The sequence below is a fragment of the Lissotriton helveticus genome, chromosome 2_1 (assembly GCF_964261635.1).
Source record: "Lissotriton helveticus chromosome 2_1, aLisHel1.1, whole genome shotgun sequence".
Taxonomy (NCBI): Eukaryota; Metazoa; Chordata; class Amphibia; order Caudata; family Salamandridae; genus Lissotriton; species Lissotriton helveticus.
Genome location: NC_136059.1, coordinates 1,960,844,795 through 1,960,863,520, shown reverse-complemented (window position 1 = coordinate 1,960,863,520; position 18,726 = coordinate 1,960,844,795). Strand labels below are relative to the sequence as shown.

Genomic DNA, 18,726 nt, shown 5'->3' with positions numbered 1-18,726 from the left:
TCCCACACCTCAACCGGACTGCACCTACCCTACAGAAGTTCAGAGATGGCCTAAAGACCTGGATGTTCAACTGACAACTCCTAGGAGCACCCCCACCCAGCCCCCCAAAAAATGGCATTGAGCAAAGTCTGATTGATTCCTATTTAACCCCACATAGTCGGGCTGATGGGAAAAAGCTATTTAAGTCAACAATTAACAAACATTGGCAAAGCCAGTAGGTTTTGCCTATGGCTATGTGTTTTAGCCATGCTGTACACTGGTGTGGTTGCTGTTCAGTATGGCTAAAACGTTAATGGCATGGGGTGGGGTAGAGTGGAATGGGGTGGATCGGAGAAGAGTATATTGGCATAGAGTGGAGTGGGTGTAGAAGGGAGTGGGGTGGATTTGGGTAGAGTGAAGTGGGGTAGATTGGAGTCAGGTAAAATAAATTGAGGTTGATTGGTGTGGAGTGGGGGCAGACTGGGGTGGAGTGGGGTAGATTGGAGAGTAGTAGAACGGATGATTAGGTTAGTGTGGGGTAGATAGGAGTAGGGTAGATGGGGTGGAGTGGGATATTTTGGAGTGGAGTAGATTGGAGAAGAAATGAGTGGGGTGGATTGGGTAGATTTAAGTGGAGTCAGGTAGACAGGAGTGGAGTGGGGCAGATTGGAGTGGGCTAGATAGGAAGGATTATAGTAGGGTAGGATGGAATAGAGTGGATGTAGGTTGGTGTAGTTTTGCATGGGGAAGATTGGAGTGGAGTAGGGTAGATCGGGGAGTGCAGTAGTGTGGAGTGAAGTGGGGCAGATTAGGATAAAGTGGGGTAGATTGGAGAGTGGCAGAGTGGGAGGAGATTGAGGGAGAGTGGAGTAGGGTAGATTGAGGTGGAGTGCAGCAGGCTGGGTGGAGTGTGGTAGATTGAGTGGAATGCAGTAGATTATAGGGTGACATATTGGGGTAGATTGGTGGGGGTAAATTGGGGAACAGTGGAAACGGTTAGACTGGAGTGAGTGGGGTAGATTGGAGCGGGGTAGATTGGAGTTGAGAGAAGTAGACTTGTATGGAGCGGGTCAATTGGAGTGAGATAGATAGGAGTGGGGTAGTTTGGAGTGGAGTTGGGTAGAGTGGTGTGGGGTAGATTAGGGTGGGCTACATAGGGGTAGATTGGTGTGGTAGCACACTGCCATTACAGAGAACACATTGTCAATTGGCATGACCATTACATTTGCCCCGAAATACGGTTTTACTGCACATTCCTGATAATGTGTGCTAATATCATCACTTACTGTATTGATGTGTTTTGATTGTATTAAAATATTTGTTTCCACCACACTTCCAAAGTAGAAAAAATACGCTTCATTTGTACCACATCAGATATATTCTGAAACATCAGCACATTCCTTTGAAGTCTGAGAAAGAAAAATAAACACCAAGCACCCTAGAAGAGAGCACCTGACATTTGACATCGGTCTTTGAATACCCAGTATATGTGACGAGATAAAAAAAGATTTAAAGGCCTGTTTACAGAAAGTGAGTTTGTGGAATAATACAGTTAACAAGGTTTGGGCAAGAGGAGAGTCTGCTGTGTGGTTTCCACCATTCAGTAGGAATTGCGCATTGGTAGACAACATAAACTTAGGATGGTGCCAGACTGATTCCATGCACTCCCATAGGATATGTTGTCCTTTGGACCAGCTAGCTAGCAGTGCCGCCGTTAGCCCCCATAAACCGAAACAGGGAGAGAACGGTTCTAGTAACAACTGAACATGAAAACTCTGTTCCCTCATGATAACTCTGTTCCCTCTGGAACCGTGGTGACAAACTTTCACTCAGTCACTTGTGCTTTCTTTGGCTCAGAGAAATATACAAAGAATACATGAATAGGCGTTTTCAATATTTATTGAACCGTAGTGATTCTTGTATAGAATATATGGGCTGCGATGATTAATGGACAGAAGCAGATAAAAGTCATAATAGGTGTCAACAGAGAGTAAAACAAAGAGTTCCGCCATCTTGTTGAGACCGATTATATATGGATACATAAAAAAGATTATAATAATCAAGCGTACCCCTACAATGCTAACCCTAACCTACATGACTAGGGTGTGAATGTATGGTCTGCCAAGAAAACCCCCTCCTGGTGGGTAAGAGTGTATGACCAAGTCTTGGTCACAAACTGGACACCTCTCAAGGAGCAATCAGTCAGCTTCTAGGCGAAAGTGTCTGCATGCAGGGACCCCTCAAGATCAGCAGTAGTGTCTCCTCTGATTATGTTACGAAACAAAAGTCTATATATAGAAAAGGTATCCTTGTCTTGGGCCAAGATTGTGCTCGGGAAGCCATTGTTTGTGTTCTACAGATAGCTGTGTCGCCTTATGGATGTAATAATAAAGACATTTGTATTACGCAGGTGAGAGGCCTTGCACTAATGCCAAGGCAGTGTGATAGTATTCTAACAAAGTGTTCTGCGTCAGTAAGGTCAACGTGTCGCAGATGCAAAATGTGTGCCAAACGTTAATGTGGCAATGAGGAAGCACCTTTAAGAAAAAGGATTTGTGTACCTGCAGAAATTATACTAATTGCTACCGGGCCCAACTTGGACACATGACAGGATGAACTGAGGCTGGACAGCAGAAAGCAAATAAAGCCAGCAAATAGAAAGTCAGAAAATGTGAGTTACTAACCACAAAACAAAAGGTGGAATGCATTCCTACGTCAGTTTTCTGAATATCGCCAAGATGGCCTTAGCAACCGAGACAGCTGTGCTATCTGGTAGGCTTCCAACTAAAAAGCAGGATGTGAAATTATGTTGTAGCTGAACGATACTACCCGTTCACTGCTCAGCAATGCACACTGTCCAAAAGGTTGCAAGGGATGCTCAAGATCCCTGCTAAGTCAATCGTCAATCTCTCTGTTGAGAAAGGGGTTGCCAACTACCAATACTGTAATAGTTTGTGAAATGAGCACCTGCCACCTTTGAGAATAATCAAGCATAATACCCTAAAAAGCACGCCAGACGCACCTTCATTTTAAGCACAACTCATTGGATTGAATCTGAAAACGGCCTGGAAATGAAAATGTCTCTCAACCTTCACTAAACCAATAAGCTACCACTCCTCTGTTTTGCCACAAGGGGCCCAATTCACAAGACTTTTACTGTGACTTCTTCCTGACATAGGTGCGATGTACTCCTGTGTTTCAAGGCCTGAATCATAAAGCATTTGTTGTGAATAGTTGTGCCCTCGTCCAGATTTCGATGTGACGTTCTAGTGAATTTCCAAGAGAAGGAAATTCAAATTGACATAAAACGCGATTTGAATTTGGACCTCATGAGTTAGCATGTCTTACTCATTGAATATTAGGGCGTCTGGCAATCATTTCTCATCAGACGCAGGAGTCAGACATCCCCTATTTGGATAGGATTTGCAAAGCTCTGTCCATGCATAAGGGAAGCACACTAATCGAAAAACCTGTAACTCGTGCATGCAAGGCACATGGTGAAAAATGTCAAAGGAAGGGTCAGGACAATGCAGGACTGATGAGTTTTACACTCACCGTAGTGTGCTTGTCGATATTCATAACTAGCGGTAAAGCATTCTCCATGCTGGTCATGGTCATTCCGCTCACACTTATACCTGAATGTGTCTGGGGGAGGGCAGAACAGTGTGTGGTACTGTACATGAACTTCCACTAGGACATGTGTAGGAATAGGAAGCATTTTGTCGAATCTTATTTTTCAAGAGGGAAAATAAAACATATTTATGAAATGTCACCGTTTCCCTACTCTATGAGTAATTGGTAAACTGCAGGGACTCCACACACATAAGATTATAGAATTTGTGAAAACAGACATGTATCTGGAATGCATGTGGATACTTTAAGTTATATTATTTACAGGTTAGTTTTTGTGTACCACTATTCTGTCCATAAATTCCAACCATGCCTCTACGTAAACTTTCCAAAATCTCAAAGTGTTTCTTGATAAGCAGTCAACATTCAATTTATATAATTCCAAGTTTTAGGGTAGAGAGTTGCTCCTTCTCACAGAATGGTGTGCTTTTGCAACACAATAATCTAGATCTGTCCGTCATTGTCTGTATTAATTGAGATGCGGCCAGGCATAAGACACACAACTCTAATGAGGCCTTGCAGGAAGTTAAAAACTGCTGACCGAGCTTACATCTAGACACAGTGACTCTCTGTGCTTATGTCATATGTCAGCACAATATGACATCGATGTACAAGCTTCGTATATAATGGGGAGGAAGTAACTGACATTTTCAGCCTTCCCGGAGCAGTAAATGTAAATGTACAGGAATTTATATAGCGCAAATCACCGAGCGGTTTCTAAGCGCTTGCTTAGGGAACCCGTCCTGGTATTCCCCTGTGAGATAACCCCGGCAGGGTATCCGCAAGGTGAAAGCCAGGCATCCCGCCGCGAGGGGCCGTTGTGGAGATTAAGCAAGCTATTGCCCAGAGTCGCAGAGTGTGAACCCATGAATCGAGTAGGCACCGGAGCGAGAATTGTCGAGTCCATGGACATTTTAGGACTCAAGACCCGGCCGAGCCGGGAATTGAACCCTGGTCCCGGGCTGACATCTGCTTCCAGGTCTGCCTCCTCTAACCAGTGAGCCACACTTCTCCATGTACACACCACTTAACTCAACTGATGACATGTTTCAGGAGGATGGTGAGTAAATTTGGATTTGGATTTGGATTTTTGTATATCTGTAAGGGAATTGTGTTGGGAGGAGGGGTTGACAGGCTCTCAGAGATGTTCTGCAGAAACATTCACTCTTACAATGTTGTGAATTGATAGGAATGCCTTGCAGAGGGGCACCGCAGCTGCCCTCATAGCGGGGTTTCAAGGTAAATCCTTTGTACATACCTTTGTGGGATTGTCTAAAGGCTTGTGGGATTGTCTAAAGGCCACCCACATATTGAAAACAATTGCAAGGAACATTTATTTTGTGAAGCTCATTATTCGATAGGATAAGGGTGTGAAAAGTATTTCGGCATGAAGACAAGACAAACAATTCAATGATGCATTTTGCCTAGCAATACATATTGGGAACATTACCGATAAAAGTGGCCCAATTATAATTGCATGTATTGTCCCCGCATTTTGCTCACCCCACTAGATAGTTGCATTGTTCCTCATTTCTACATACTTTTATTCCCATTTTTTCTTCATTAAGACTGTATGTTTACTGCCGCTTCGTGAACGTAGGAGAATCCAAAAAAACAACGCTATGGAGTAAGCAGCAGGCAGTGGATAGGGGTGCGGGAAGAGCAATAGTACCTCAATCATGTTGGAAGCAGCGGAAAGGCACGGATTAAGTTGAACCAATCTGTGCTTGGTCCCTGCTCCACTGTAAGGAACTGTTGTGATGTTTGCAGTGTGCTGGACAATTAAAAGGCTGCAACGAAGAAGGCCACTGCTGCCAACAAATTGTAAGCATCAGGCGAGCTCCAAGCCCTTTACTGTAAACAACAGAGTCTCGCAAGTGGAACGCATGCGCTAGCTAGCGCATGCACTCACAGGCTAGGCTTGACCCTAAAAATGGCAATAAAATGCCATAGTTTCATTAGGGACTTGTACCACTGTGAGGTAATTCAAAGATTGATTAATTTCCATCAGTTAATTTTTTTGTTCAATTGTTAAATCTATCCAACAATCTTAATGGATTCAAGAGTATGTTCTTTCTCTTTTATAAATTTCCCAAACTTGAGGACTGCTATTATAGACAAACCTGGGCCGATGGCATAAAAAGGCATAGAGAAGAATATTTATATATACCCCAAATGCTATTTAGGCACCCAGTATACTTTTCGATCTTCTATTCGAGGGTGAGGAAGATATACTAAGTTTGCTATGGAACCACTAAAACAAAATAATTTATGTAAGAGAAATGTCATAAAGAATTGGTAAGCGTATAATCACATCGCTCATGAAATACTGAGGCTAATGGTTAATCCTGCATAATATATACTGAAGAAAGGGCGCTCTAATATATTAAGTAATGAATAGTTGAATCGGGATGTGCTAGGTTTTTTTTTTTTTATCTTTATTTTCAAATTTTCATACAGTAAGTAACAACCAATATCCAATGTGGTACACCGTCAAGTATCTCGTCACGAATCAGTCACATACTTGCAATATATAGATCCATTTTTTATGCATCACAGCTGGAGGGATGTTCAAAATAACAAATAACAGTGTTATATAATCTCTTGGTACGTCTAATCAGTATCTTCGATACTACAGTGGCCATCAAGTCTAGTCTTTATCTACCACTTGTCCACTTTATCAAAATATTCAAACATATAAAACCAAGATAATCTAAGGACACTTCAGATAACATAAAAGTCACATGTCTAAAAATATGGCCCATTATCCTACCCCCTCCAGTACTATGCCATTTTCAACCTGTGAGGTGGTCTCTCGGCATTTCCCCTCAATATACGCCCTGTACGGGCCAGGCTATGCAGCCAAGTCTGTAGAGTAGGAGCTGTTTGTCTACCCCATCAGCGCTATTTCCTGTTTAGCTAACAACAGCCCAAGTGCAGCAAACCTCCTAATCTTTTTGGAAAAGTTAACCGTATATCCCATGAGAGCAATTTCTGGTGTGGGAAGAAGCGTCAGTGATGTCTGCACCCAGTGTGGCATGCACCTGTTCCCAATATGTCTGTAATTTAGGACAAGTCCATGTAAGATGGGCAAAGTCCGCATGGGGGGCACATTTCAGGCAGTGGTGCGGCCTGGAGGGATCAATTTTGAGTGACCAAGCTGATGTATGATATAATCTGCGGAGGATTTTAAAATGAATGAGTTTGTGCCTGCTGTTGAGGGATACTTCTCTCGTAACCATGCAACATTTTTCCCATTGATCGTCAGTAATGGCCAAGATAGCGTTCCCATGCAGTGCGCACTTTAACATCTGACACCGGTCGAATACCGGCACAGGACCTATACATTTTGGAAATGAGATGGGTACCAGTCTCGCTCTCAATTATCAACGTCAGCGGGCCATAGGTTCTGGCGCAATCGGATAAGTAGGGAGTGTGGCTCTCAGTGCAGAGCAAATACGTTGCATTATAAAGGCATCCATGAAAGATCTGTCCTGAAACCGGGTGTCATCGGATATAGAGAGGATATGATGATTCGGATATAGATCGCCTATCTTCGTGATGTTAGGATGTGCTAGGTTAATAGAGATTTCGATCAAGATTGTCCACTGCGTAAAGGGTACATCGAACATTCTAGATAAAATTATATCTGCTGATATTGCAGTACAGAATCATGCACTGCAAAGAGAATTTTCCCAAGTAGATTGGTTAATGCCCTGCAAACACACTAAGTAAATCAGTAGGCTTGGTGGGGTGGAAAAACAGGACACACATGTAAAAAAACGTGTTTTTCGCTGAATAGAACCTGAAGGCATTTGTAGGAGCTGAAAGAGTGTAACCTGCATCTAGTAAAAAGAGATAAGATTATGTGAGGCAACTAAAACTATGCTCGAAGTCACAAAACATGAATTCAGCTTCTTTGGGGTTAAAAATAGAACAGTCTATAAATTGTGATGAACATTAATGCAACAAAGAGACAGGCCAGCCGATAAAATTAAACCAACTGGCCTTTTGTCTGAAATGTAAAGGGTGCAAAGCAGTGCAAACCCGTAATCCAGGTCAACTCAGAAAAATATTAAATTATTTGGAGGAATGTCCATATTGAAGAGTTTTCCTACTGAGCCCAATGCTGATGTTTATACAGGCATCTGGGTAATTTATATATCAGAAGAAAAAACAATGGCATTCTTGAAATAGGCCACTGTCGTAAGTTGATTAGGTTCATATCATTACACAGGGAGATTACTTTACCACCAAAAACAAATTTACGGTGCTGGATATGGCCAAGTACTCATGAAGACTTACTTGAAGTTAAGTATAGTACACACTGCCCTATGGGGTTAAGTTAATAGAGGAATCAAACAGGAAATAAGAGTGAAAGTAAGTTATGTATGAATTGTTAGTTGTGTGACTAAAATGAAAAGTGCCAAATCATGTTTTCTGAGTTAGGAAAGGCTTCAATTTTAATGTAAGACAGTGTAAAGAAAGGAGAAGGATAGCTTTGTAAAGGTGAAAATGGATTGTGTCATTTCACAGGAGAAAGGATTGCAGATCTGGAGATGGTCACTGGAGCGGTTTTCCTATTTACACATGCTGTCCAGAACTCAAGTTACTGAAAAATGTAAAGTATTAATTTTCCTTTGTCCCTGGTTTAAAATATGAATGAATTAAAATGTGTCATTGTGTGTTTCTAGCGGAGTCTGGGGCCCCTTGGTAAGGGCTGTTTTTTAACATGCGTGTGGATTATCATAAACAGACATTTGTTGCTTTTATTGGAAGTGTATAGGAATTAAGATTATTAGATTGCCTTTTGGATGGAGGAATCATAATAAATTGTAAGGTTTTGCAAGATATGGGGATGCAGATCGGTAATAGTTAAAAATCACACTCTTAATGTTTTCAGGCCAATTCAACTCACAGGAATTTACTTCATCGCGTCCCTAAAGAAAAGGTTAATAAGTGCATAAGAATCCCAGCTACTCTGTGGTAAGTTGGTGATCTTGGACAACTGAAAGTTGTTGAGCTACTCCTCAAATATCTAATCAATCTTAATATAATTAGATCAAAAATAAGATTTTTAGTCATTATTTTATTAATAGCAAGATAATTAACTTCGAGTCCCATTCACTTCTACAGCATCTTATGTAGTTGTGCAGTTCAATACATAAAACGTGTCATTTTAGCATGCCCAGCCTTTAAAGTCCCTTGCCATTAGTATTTGATACTAATGTTTTAACTATCTAAAGAGTATTTCTAAAAAGGTACTGAGAATGATACTTTGTCCACAAACGGTAAACTACTTTTATATGACTTATACATTTTTAAAACACTTTGAGATGTTCAATGCATTGTAGATGTCATGCAATATACCTTTGAAGACATTTTTTGAAGAACAAAAATATGTAGTTGAGCTATTTTTGCAATTTATAGTTGTATTCGTTTTTTGTGAAAGAGTTTTATTACAAATGGGAAAATCTGAATAGGATATTGCATCAAAAAGTTATTACTGTTACAGATGACCGATTTTGAAAGCTTATGATGCATACCTGGTTTACATATTTTGTGCAGTTGGAGAAGACAGGTTCCCATGAGACAGTACTTTGAGGCAAACAGATATTTGATTAACTACGAAAGGAGGATGCTGAGTTGTGAAGGCAAAGTTAACCTGTCACTATATCATCATTTGAATAATTAAACTGGGCGGAAAGACAGTGGACGCACAGATCTATTAAACCTTGTCCCCACTCATAATTGGAGATCTAATAACGGACTAACATGCACGTAATAGATTTTTCAGCAAGCACTGCTGTATTACTCAACAAGGAAAGATTAATAAACTTATCAGCTGAAACTGAAATGAAGTCTTGGAGACAATACGAATTTCCGTACCTTGCTGCAATGTGCAAATGATAGTGAAGGTTGTGGGCCCCTCGGCTGCTCAAACCTCCAGATCCACTGGTACACGATTTTAGCCTTTGCAGCTACGCCTTCAGAACCTTGGTGCTTGCTTAAAGAGCTGTACCAACAGCAAACAGAGCTGGTGGACAACAAGGACTTAGGGAAAGTTGTTAACGGCCTGAGTTTGAAGAAAGAGTTTAAATCAGGGATAAAGCAAGACCGTACAAAACAAGACAGACAGGAAGGTCAATGAAAGATGCTGCACCAGTGACTGCCGTTTTGTCAACATCACTCACGTAGCTTGCAAGTGACAGCAGGTCAGTGATGTAACGAAACTTGAGGTGGTCCCCCTACAAAGTACATGGAGGGGGCCCAATACAAGTCACTAGTTACCACTCTGGTCTCAGTGTACTGTGCTGAGAGGGGCCCCTGGAGCTCGTGGCCCTCCGCACCGCAAGGACTGCGGGAGCTAATGTTACATCACTGCAGCAGGCCAATTACAAGAAATATCACAATCTTTTCCTTGATATAGATGGTTCTGAGGTGTTGACGCATTGGAGACCCTCTTAAGTCATTTTATTATTCTTAGGAGGTTGCCCTATGATGGATGTCACCAGAGTCTGGCACTTCAAAAATTAATTCTTCTCCATTAAAAGGTAGATTAGGCCGGTTCATTTACCCCAGCAACAGCTAATGTGTGCATCAAGTAGAGAGATAGCGCAAACCTACAGGTGAGATATGTGAGCACCTGATAACGGACTCAAGTTTTGTTTGAATCGAAAATATGTTAAAGATTGTTATTTTCTGAGCGACTGCTCACCTAGTGGCTTTGTTTTGCTGGGGTATGAAGTGAAAGAAACATCTATACTAAAGACAAGTCTTCATGGCTGCCATAAGGCTTGAAAATATTGGCGATTGGCAAGGGAATGAATGTTAGAAAAGGGATTTTATGAAAACGTGCATTAAATTCCTCCTCCTGCACTGCTCTCTTTTCACTGCCAATGGAAGCCTGAAATTGACTCAAAAAAGAAAACACAAAACAAGGAGGATAAGGCCCAAGCTCATCCATCAGGAGGGATGCCGACAGTTGGGTGACAAAAAACTTTTTTAAACTATCTGCTGTGATAGCAGGTACCATGGAATTCTTGTTGAGCAGCCAAAATGTGAACACATAATTTAACAACACATATGAGCAGATAACACTTTTTGAATCATCTGATGCTGGCCTATCTCTACTTCTGGAAAGCCCAAATATAGCAATCATATACTGTACCCTTGTGGAAAGGAAATACAACATCATTAAATATGCTAGTCATGTGACAGGAAAGGAAGAATTACATTCTCTAGGCTGATAAATAAGGGAATCGAAGGGGCACTACAAAATTACTTAGCGACACCAGTTTTAAACCACATTTTAAACCTACATTTTTAACTAAAGCCACATGCATTGTTGGCAGTTTCGATACCCTGCATCAAGTAACGTACATCCAACAGACATTAAACTAAATTGGTCGGAAAAGCTAAATTGCTCAAGATAGCCCCTCAGTCACAGTGTTAAAGCTTTAGCAGATGTAATAAACAACTGGGAACAGGCCTAGAGTTTGAGGATCATTATGATCCAGATTAGAGCTCATTAATAGCAGCCCAACGACATTTATCTTCATTTCAGAAGGCTGTGTGCAGATCATGAAATATGAACGGAGACAACTTTCAAAGAACAAACTACTATGTTGTACGACTAGAATACATTCATCTAACAGAAGTAATCAGGGGACCCTGTTTTTTTCCATCCAAGGAGGTTTCGTTTTCGACTTGGTTACAGCGGTCAGATTTGAAAGTATCGAGAGTAGTATTCAGATTTATTATTATTTTTTATTTATGGTATTTATACACTTACAAACATTGCACAGGGATAAGTTTGTATGGGAAACCATCCTGAGAGGTACAAGATAAGTGTTACATAGTAAGTATTTTGGGTGGTCTCCTTTTTTGCTTGGTTATACAGTAAAGGTAGGCTGTAAGTGGATTAGGAGAAGAGAAGAGTGTGAATAAGTAAAGAAAGAGAGAGATTACAGAGTAGATCCGGCTGCGTCAGCGATCGCGGTGGTAGTGGCAGTGGTGTACATTTATAGCTCGATTACACTTTTATTGTTCGATAGTGCGTTCAATAGTTCAGATTTAAAGCGGGTCAAAAGGGGGTCTAACACTTGTCCAATGATTCCCATAGGTTTCTGGAGGAGGTTTTCCATGGTGAGTATCTTATCGCTAGGGAGTCGGCTCCTCTTAGGTAAGTGACCCAGTTAAGCCAGCCGCTGTAAGATGCTTTAGAGGTGTCCTTCCAGTTCGTTAGTACTAACTTGGCTGCGGCGATTAGGAGTAGGTCCAGGAGCTCCCTTTCTCCTTCCGTGGGGAGCTCCGTGCGGGACTAGAAGAGTTTCAGGGGTCAGATGAGTTTGGATTTTTTCCATAGAATTTCATACTATTTTGGTAGCCAATGATCCGTTTTTAAAAGTTGCTTGTGAGAATGTTTTAACTAGTGAAATTCACTGGTGAGCATGCTATTTGCACTCTTTTTCCAGGGATTTCACCAAGCAAAAACAAATTCAAAATACCTTACATCTATGACAAGTGTCGGTAACCCCTTGACCCTTCTGAACGGAAGACAATCTCTACCATTCGGTGTAACAGCAGCTTACTTCTAGCATGCAAATGTGAACTTGGACCTTGGTGCCCAGTTTATGTATCATACAGCCACTTTTTACATTGCAGTCTCTGCCATATGTTAAAAAGCAATACCGAATTGTAGTTTTTCCCCTAATTTGATCATCTATCTGTATCTTCAGCATAACGACTGCATGAGTGTTTGAGACTGCAATGTTTTTCTTTCAGGTTTAAACTACGAAATACTGAGCTGGTATCTAGTTTACATGAGATCCATTATTGTAAAAATATGCACAGTACATGCCTAGTGGTATATTTATGCTATTGAGGAATATCATATTCCTACTATGGAAGCAATCAGTAGAATCAGGTTGACACTTGGGGCCAGATGTACGACCGTTTTTTGCGGTTGCAAACAGGAAATCGGCCCATTTGCAACCGCAAAAAAGGGTCCTGGCATGTACAAACGCTATAGCGTTTGTGACTCTCGCTATTAGGAAGGGGCGTACCTTCCTAATAGTGAATCACAATGGAATGTACCATTGTTTTGCAGCCGCAAAAGCGGTTGCAAAACACTTGCAGTTTACCACCTACGTCAAGTAGGTGGTAAGCCACTAGCAAACGGGAAGGGGTCCCCAGGGACCCCTACCCCTTTGTAAATGCAAAAATATTTTTTCTGAGCAGGCTGTGGTCCCAGGGCCTGCTCTTAAAAAAAGAAACAAACGTTTCTTTTTTAAACAAGCATTTGCAATGCAATAGGTCATGTGAGTTTGAGCTATTAACATTGCAAATAACAATCCCTTTTATTTTTGTTTTCATTTTCAAAACATAAATAAAAGGCCTTTTCAGTTACAATGCCAGTAGCTTAAACTCATGTAAATACAAAATCTATTGCATTGCAAATTCTTGCCATGGAAATGCAGTCTGGGGACCATGCAAGCAGTGTTCGACAGGCCTACCCGAGCGTGCACGGCTTCACCAGGGCTCCACCCCGAGGTTTCAGCGATGAAAGTAGGCACCATGAGCGAGGGAGCGCACCCGCTCAGCTGCGAACACAACTTTATTGAAATGCACCGAATCAGCTAACTACTCTGCCCTGTTCCATGCAGAGGGCGCTCTGTCCAGAAGACAAATGAAGAAGAGGTGTTTGGAGAGGGACTATGCCGGCTACGGTGACTAATGAGCGACCCCTCCCCGGCATGCATGGAAGCCTCCACACGTAGGGACAATTGGAAGCAAAAGAAGCCAACACTTTGTCTTTAGTGGCAATTTGTAGCAGAATACGGTTCTAAAAAACCATGAAATGCAACAAGCGGGACACCCGAGGACCCCCTCCGGAGCTGGGCAAGCGATGACGCACACAGGAGGCCGAGGAAGCACCTCTAGCCAGGTGGAACTCAACACAGGCCATGCTTACTTTACACAGTGCACGGGCAAAGCCTGGCAAAGACCAATGAATCACAACTGAATAGCTGGCACCCTGTATGCGTCTGACCGGACTCCTCCGAGTAGTCCTGCTCTGGAAGCGGCCCAGACTGACCCTAGGGGTACGTGCTCCGATACCACGGCTGTTGCCCCCCCTCAAGGAATCTGTGGTGGGGTCCTGGCAGCACGGCGTCCGCGGGTAAACAAAGTAACGCGGCCGACATTGCGTGAAAGAGCACAACTTCGCAGCTATTCCCTGGCTGATATTAAGTAAAAGCACACAACACAAAGTAACACAGCCGACATTAAAATTAGAGCGCACAATGGAGGGCTACTCTGTAGGGCGTTGCCATTGTGCTAATACAAGAAAAAAAAGTGAAAAAAGTGCTTAGCGGATAATTAAGAGACACCGTGTCACGCTGTAAGTATAAGATCCAGCCAGGGTGGAAGGGGCCAAAAGGAGACAGGGTGGTAACAAGGAGGGACTAAAAAGCCTCACTGACAATGGAAACCAGGGTTTAGCATGCACGATGACGCAAGCCAATGGAAAGAAGGGGCGGAGCCTAGACTCCACTTCTGAAATTGACTTGATTACAAGAAGCTTCGCAGAGGGAGCAGCGCATGCGCGCTTCAACGCTAGGCGAGACCTAAAAAACAGTCACAGACATGGTGGTCTGCTGAACCCAACAGGCCACCATCCCTGTGAGTGTTGGGCATTCCTAATGGGGTCGCAAATAGCACCTGCCTCATGAATATTAATGAGGCAGGCAATTTGCGACCCCATTAGGAACCACTTACAGTGTCTGAGACACTATTGAAAATGTAATTTTGCGAGTCGCAAAGTGAATCAATTTGCGAGTCGCAAAATGTAAGAGTCGTACATCTGACCCTGAATGCTTGATGCCACAGAAATATTTTCATATTCATCCCTCCACAAGATGAGCTCCCAGTTCGAAATAGAATGGGGTAGAACACAAGAAGTATGACAGCATGTGTTTAACCGAAGATTTCAATTTAATATTTGTGAGCGTGAGCTGAAAGTAATCAAATATAGTAATCAAATATAGAAAAGCAACTGAGAACAAATAAAATATAGGTTCAAAGTCTTATTCAAAGATAAACCACACCAGAGTGTCAGTAAGTGCGGTGCCAGGTGTGAGCCATTCGATACGCTAGTCCACGGTCAACTAAAAGTTTGATATAGTTTTCTGAAAACTACTACATTTGGCACATATCGGACATGATGGACAGTCAAGACTACATATCTAGTCTTCAAGTTACACAGTCAGCATCCTCTGGCCTGATTTAGTGATGGGTGGTAATGAGACATCATTAAAAAACTGGCATGTATTAATCGTTGTTGCCACCGTCCTCCTCTCTGAATCCCTGCCATATTTAAAATATGCTAAAAGAGGTGAGTTCCTGATGGTAAATTCGGCACAGTTTCAGCCCCCAGGAATGCAGTTAAGGTGTAGCTACATGGGTGAAATTGGAGACAGAGAGGCTGCCCACTCTAAAGCCACGTTTTTTTGCCTGGCTCGGAGTACAAACCATGGTGGAGTCTGAATCATGTAGTTCAAGAATGATATCCCACATACTGGGATAAAACTTCCTAAGAACAGTGCAATTAGTTCTGTTATCCTGGAGGAGCGAACTCTGCTTTTGGATTCCATCATCAGGGATAACAATGTATCGCAAATCTCCCATGCTAGCATGGCATGGCAGCGCTACCACTCCAGTTCTTTTTGATGCGGGGCAAAATGTCTACTAACCACATGGCGATACAAAAGGGGATGATGGACGGAGCGCTTGAGCAAATCAAACACTCACCCCCAGTCAACTGATCTGGGTTTAATCCATCACCATTCTTTAGCCCACTCAGCCACCCCAGTTGTGGCCATGGCCATTATGCAAATCAGTCTGACCCTGTGCCTCATGGGAACAGTCCAGCCCGAACTGCCAAGCCATGTCTTCCCTGGACCGGAAACAAGCATCCTGGGACCGGTTTCGGATTCATAATCCTCATCAGCCAGGCTATCTTGAATCAGATGCTCCGTCCATCACCACCCCCTTTTGTACCGCTTTGGCTGCCATAAGTGTGGCAGGGTATGCTCAGACTTGAGTCCCTTGCTCACTTTGCCACTGGATTCAAGTAAGCCGGGCTGAAGACGGCTGGAATGCCAGAAACCGGTCCTCGGAAGCTTGTTTCCGGTCCAGGGAAGGCATGGCTTGGCAGTTTGGGCTGGACTGTTCCCTTGAGGCACAGGGTCAGACTGATTTGCATATAGCCATGTCTGAACTGGGGTGGCAGAGTGGGCTAAAGAACGGTGATGGATCAAACCCAGATCTTTTGACTGAATGTGAGTGTTTGATTGGTTCAGATGCTCCGTCCATCACCACCCCCTTTTGTACCGCTTTGGCCGCCATAGGAGTGGCAGGGTATGCTCAGACGCGAGTCCCTTGCTCACTTTGCCACTGAATTCAAGCAAGCCGGGCTGAAGACGGCTGGAATGCCAGAAACCGGTCCTCGGAAGCTTGTTTCCGGTCCAGGGAAGGCATGGCTTGGCAGTTCGGGCTGGACTGTTCCCATGAGGCACAGGGTCAGACTGATTTGCATATAGCCATGTCTGAACTGGGGTGGCAGAGTGGGCTAAAGAACGGTGATGGATCAAACCCAGATCTTTTGACTGGGTGTGAGTGTTTGATTGGTTCAGATGCTCCGTCCATCACCACCCCCTTTTGTACCGCTTTGGCCGCCATAAGTGTGGCAGGGTATGCTCAGACGTGAGTCCCTTGCTCACTTTGCCACTGGATTCAAGCAAGCCGGGCTGAAGACGGCTGGAATGCCAGAAACCGGTCCTCGGAAGCTTGCTTCCGGTCCAGGGAAGGCATGGCTTGGCAGTTCGGGCTGGACTGTTCCCATGAGGCACAGGGTCAGACTGATTTGCATATAGCCATGTCTGAACTGGGGTGGCAGAGTGGGCTAAAGAACGGTGATGGATCAAACCCAGATCTTTTGACTGGGTGTGAGTGTTTGATTGGTTCAGATGCTCCGTCCATCACCACCCCCTTTTGTACTACGAACCACATGGACAACTTTGAATAAGATACAGAGGCTCTTCCCTCAATCACACTAGTTGTACATTGGTTGACGGTCTAGACTTCGATTACACCTTCGGTCACCAGGCTTCCTTTCATGATGATTCTGAGCTTTAGACTTTAACACACCACAAAGGTTTCCAAATATCACACTGCCAGAGCAGAATGCTACGGTGAATAGTGTTACAAAAGAAAGGGCTTAAAGAACTAACATTACTCATCATGAAATACAAGACCCACCCATCACCAACTTTGAACAAGATAAACATTATGCAGCATATTACCCCTGAATACATGCTAGGGCTCAACTGAAAGTACTTTGTGCGGGTTTTTAAAAATAGTTCAACAACACTTACACTGTCAAGGCTGTAAATTGGGACCATCCATAGTATCCTGTTTCAACAAAGCATAAATATTTTAGGTATATGAACAAAACATAATAAATATGCAGTTTTTCTTGATAATTCCAAGTGCAGAAAGGCGACAAGGGAATACCTTATAATTGGTTTCTGTAGCTCTGGCTGAGTGTAGTGCACTAGGTGCTGCAGTATTCCCCATAGAGTTATTGGTATGGTCATCAGCACAAAGATTCCAGCAATGAACCAAGCCCTGGTGTGCACAGCCACCTAGAAACAGTGGGAGACAAAAATAGAAGTCAGAAATGCAAACAATACAGCTTGCTATGTACAAATGTAATACTCGCACTATTGATGCATTGAGATAAAGGCTCCCAGAATCTCGATTAAGTTCAAAACTGTTCTTCAAAACACAAAACAACAAAGATCTACCTAAATATCGTATATCACAAACTGAATAGTCTCTAGGGCCCAGATGTATCAGCATTGCATTTTGCGAATCTATAATAGCGAATTTTACCGATTTGCTATTAAAGAATCGCAAAATGCAATGTATGTAGGTTTCGCAAAAGAAATAGTGATTCCCACATATTCCTTAATAGCGAATTGCAAATTGCGATTCGCTATTAAGGAATGCCTTCCCATTCATTCCTATAAGCCTAGAGGCCCATAGGAATGAATGGGAAGGCATTCGCAATTTGCCATTACCAAATTGGTAATCACAAATTGCGCATGCAATTTCAAGGGTGATAAGGGGCCAAAAGGCCACCCCGATGCACCCCCAAAAATGTAATGTGTGCACATGTGGCGCACACACATGCCCTAAGGGCATGCCCACATGGCACTTGGAGAAATGCAATTTTGTGCATTTTTCTAAGAATTTGCAAATTACCACCAACTTGAAGTTGGTGGTAATTTGCGATTCCTTAATGCAAAGTCGCATTCTGAGAATGCTTCTTGCATTGCATTTAGTGAATCGCACATTTCGATTCCCTAAATGCATTCGCGAAACAGGTAATCGCAAAAATTGCAATTACCTATTTTGCAAATGCCTTTTGGGATGATGCATCCCAAAAGGCGTTTTACCGTTCGCAAACGGACTGATTCTGCGAATCAGCCCGTTTGCGACCGGTAAAAGCCTTGATACATCTGACCCTAGGTCTCTAAACAATAGGTTTAATTATCCATCTCAATTGTGCACTTCTGCCATCAACGTCAGATGATTGAAGTCAGGGTTCCAACCAAAATTTTAAGTGTACATACAATAATCAGCACAAAATGTGTCTCGTGTCTAATGCTGGGCTGAGAGTTAAAATGAGCCAGCAATGCTTGACATTTCAAGTATTCCAGAAGGAAGGGGAGAACTTCAGTAAGTATAAGTGCAGAAGAGGAGGGGGTTATTGGATCACAGTTTTAGAGGAGTCCAGCTTGGGTGACTGTAGTGCTATCTAGTGTCAAATGGCTGTGAGGCAGTCGGAGAAGTGTGCAGGAAGTAAAGGTTCTAAAGAAGAAAGTCTAGATGTTTTCTGAAAAGAGGTGATTCAAGACAATGAAGAGAAACATGACACCAATAGAGGTGGTGTATTGTGAGTAAAGAAGAATGTCAAAGACTGCATTTTGGGAGATGTCCACTGGGAGTGGATTGAGAGCGGACATCTAAATCTTAAACCACTGTGTA

General features: G+C 42.8%; 1 protein-coding gene across 1 annotated transcript in view; it reads right to left on the bottom strand.

Annotated features, from left to right (window-relative positions):
• Positions 1 to 18,726, bottom strand: part of TMEM184C (transmembrane protein 184C) — a 197,588-nt gene that overhangs the window by 163,007 nt on the left and 15,855 nt on the right. The window contains exons 2-3 of the mRNA XM_078676898.1: positions 17,188 to 17,318; positions 17,049 to 17,085 (exon numbers count right to left, since the gene is read on the bottom strand). Coding sequence (XP_078533024.1) covers positions 17,049 to 17,085; positions 17,188 to 17,318 — 168 coding nt within the window. The remainder of the gene's footprint in view (positions 1 to 17,048; positions 17,086 to 17,187; positions 17,319 to 18,726) is intronic.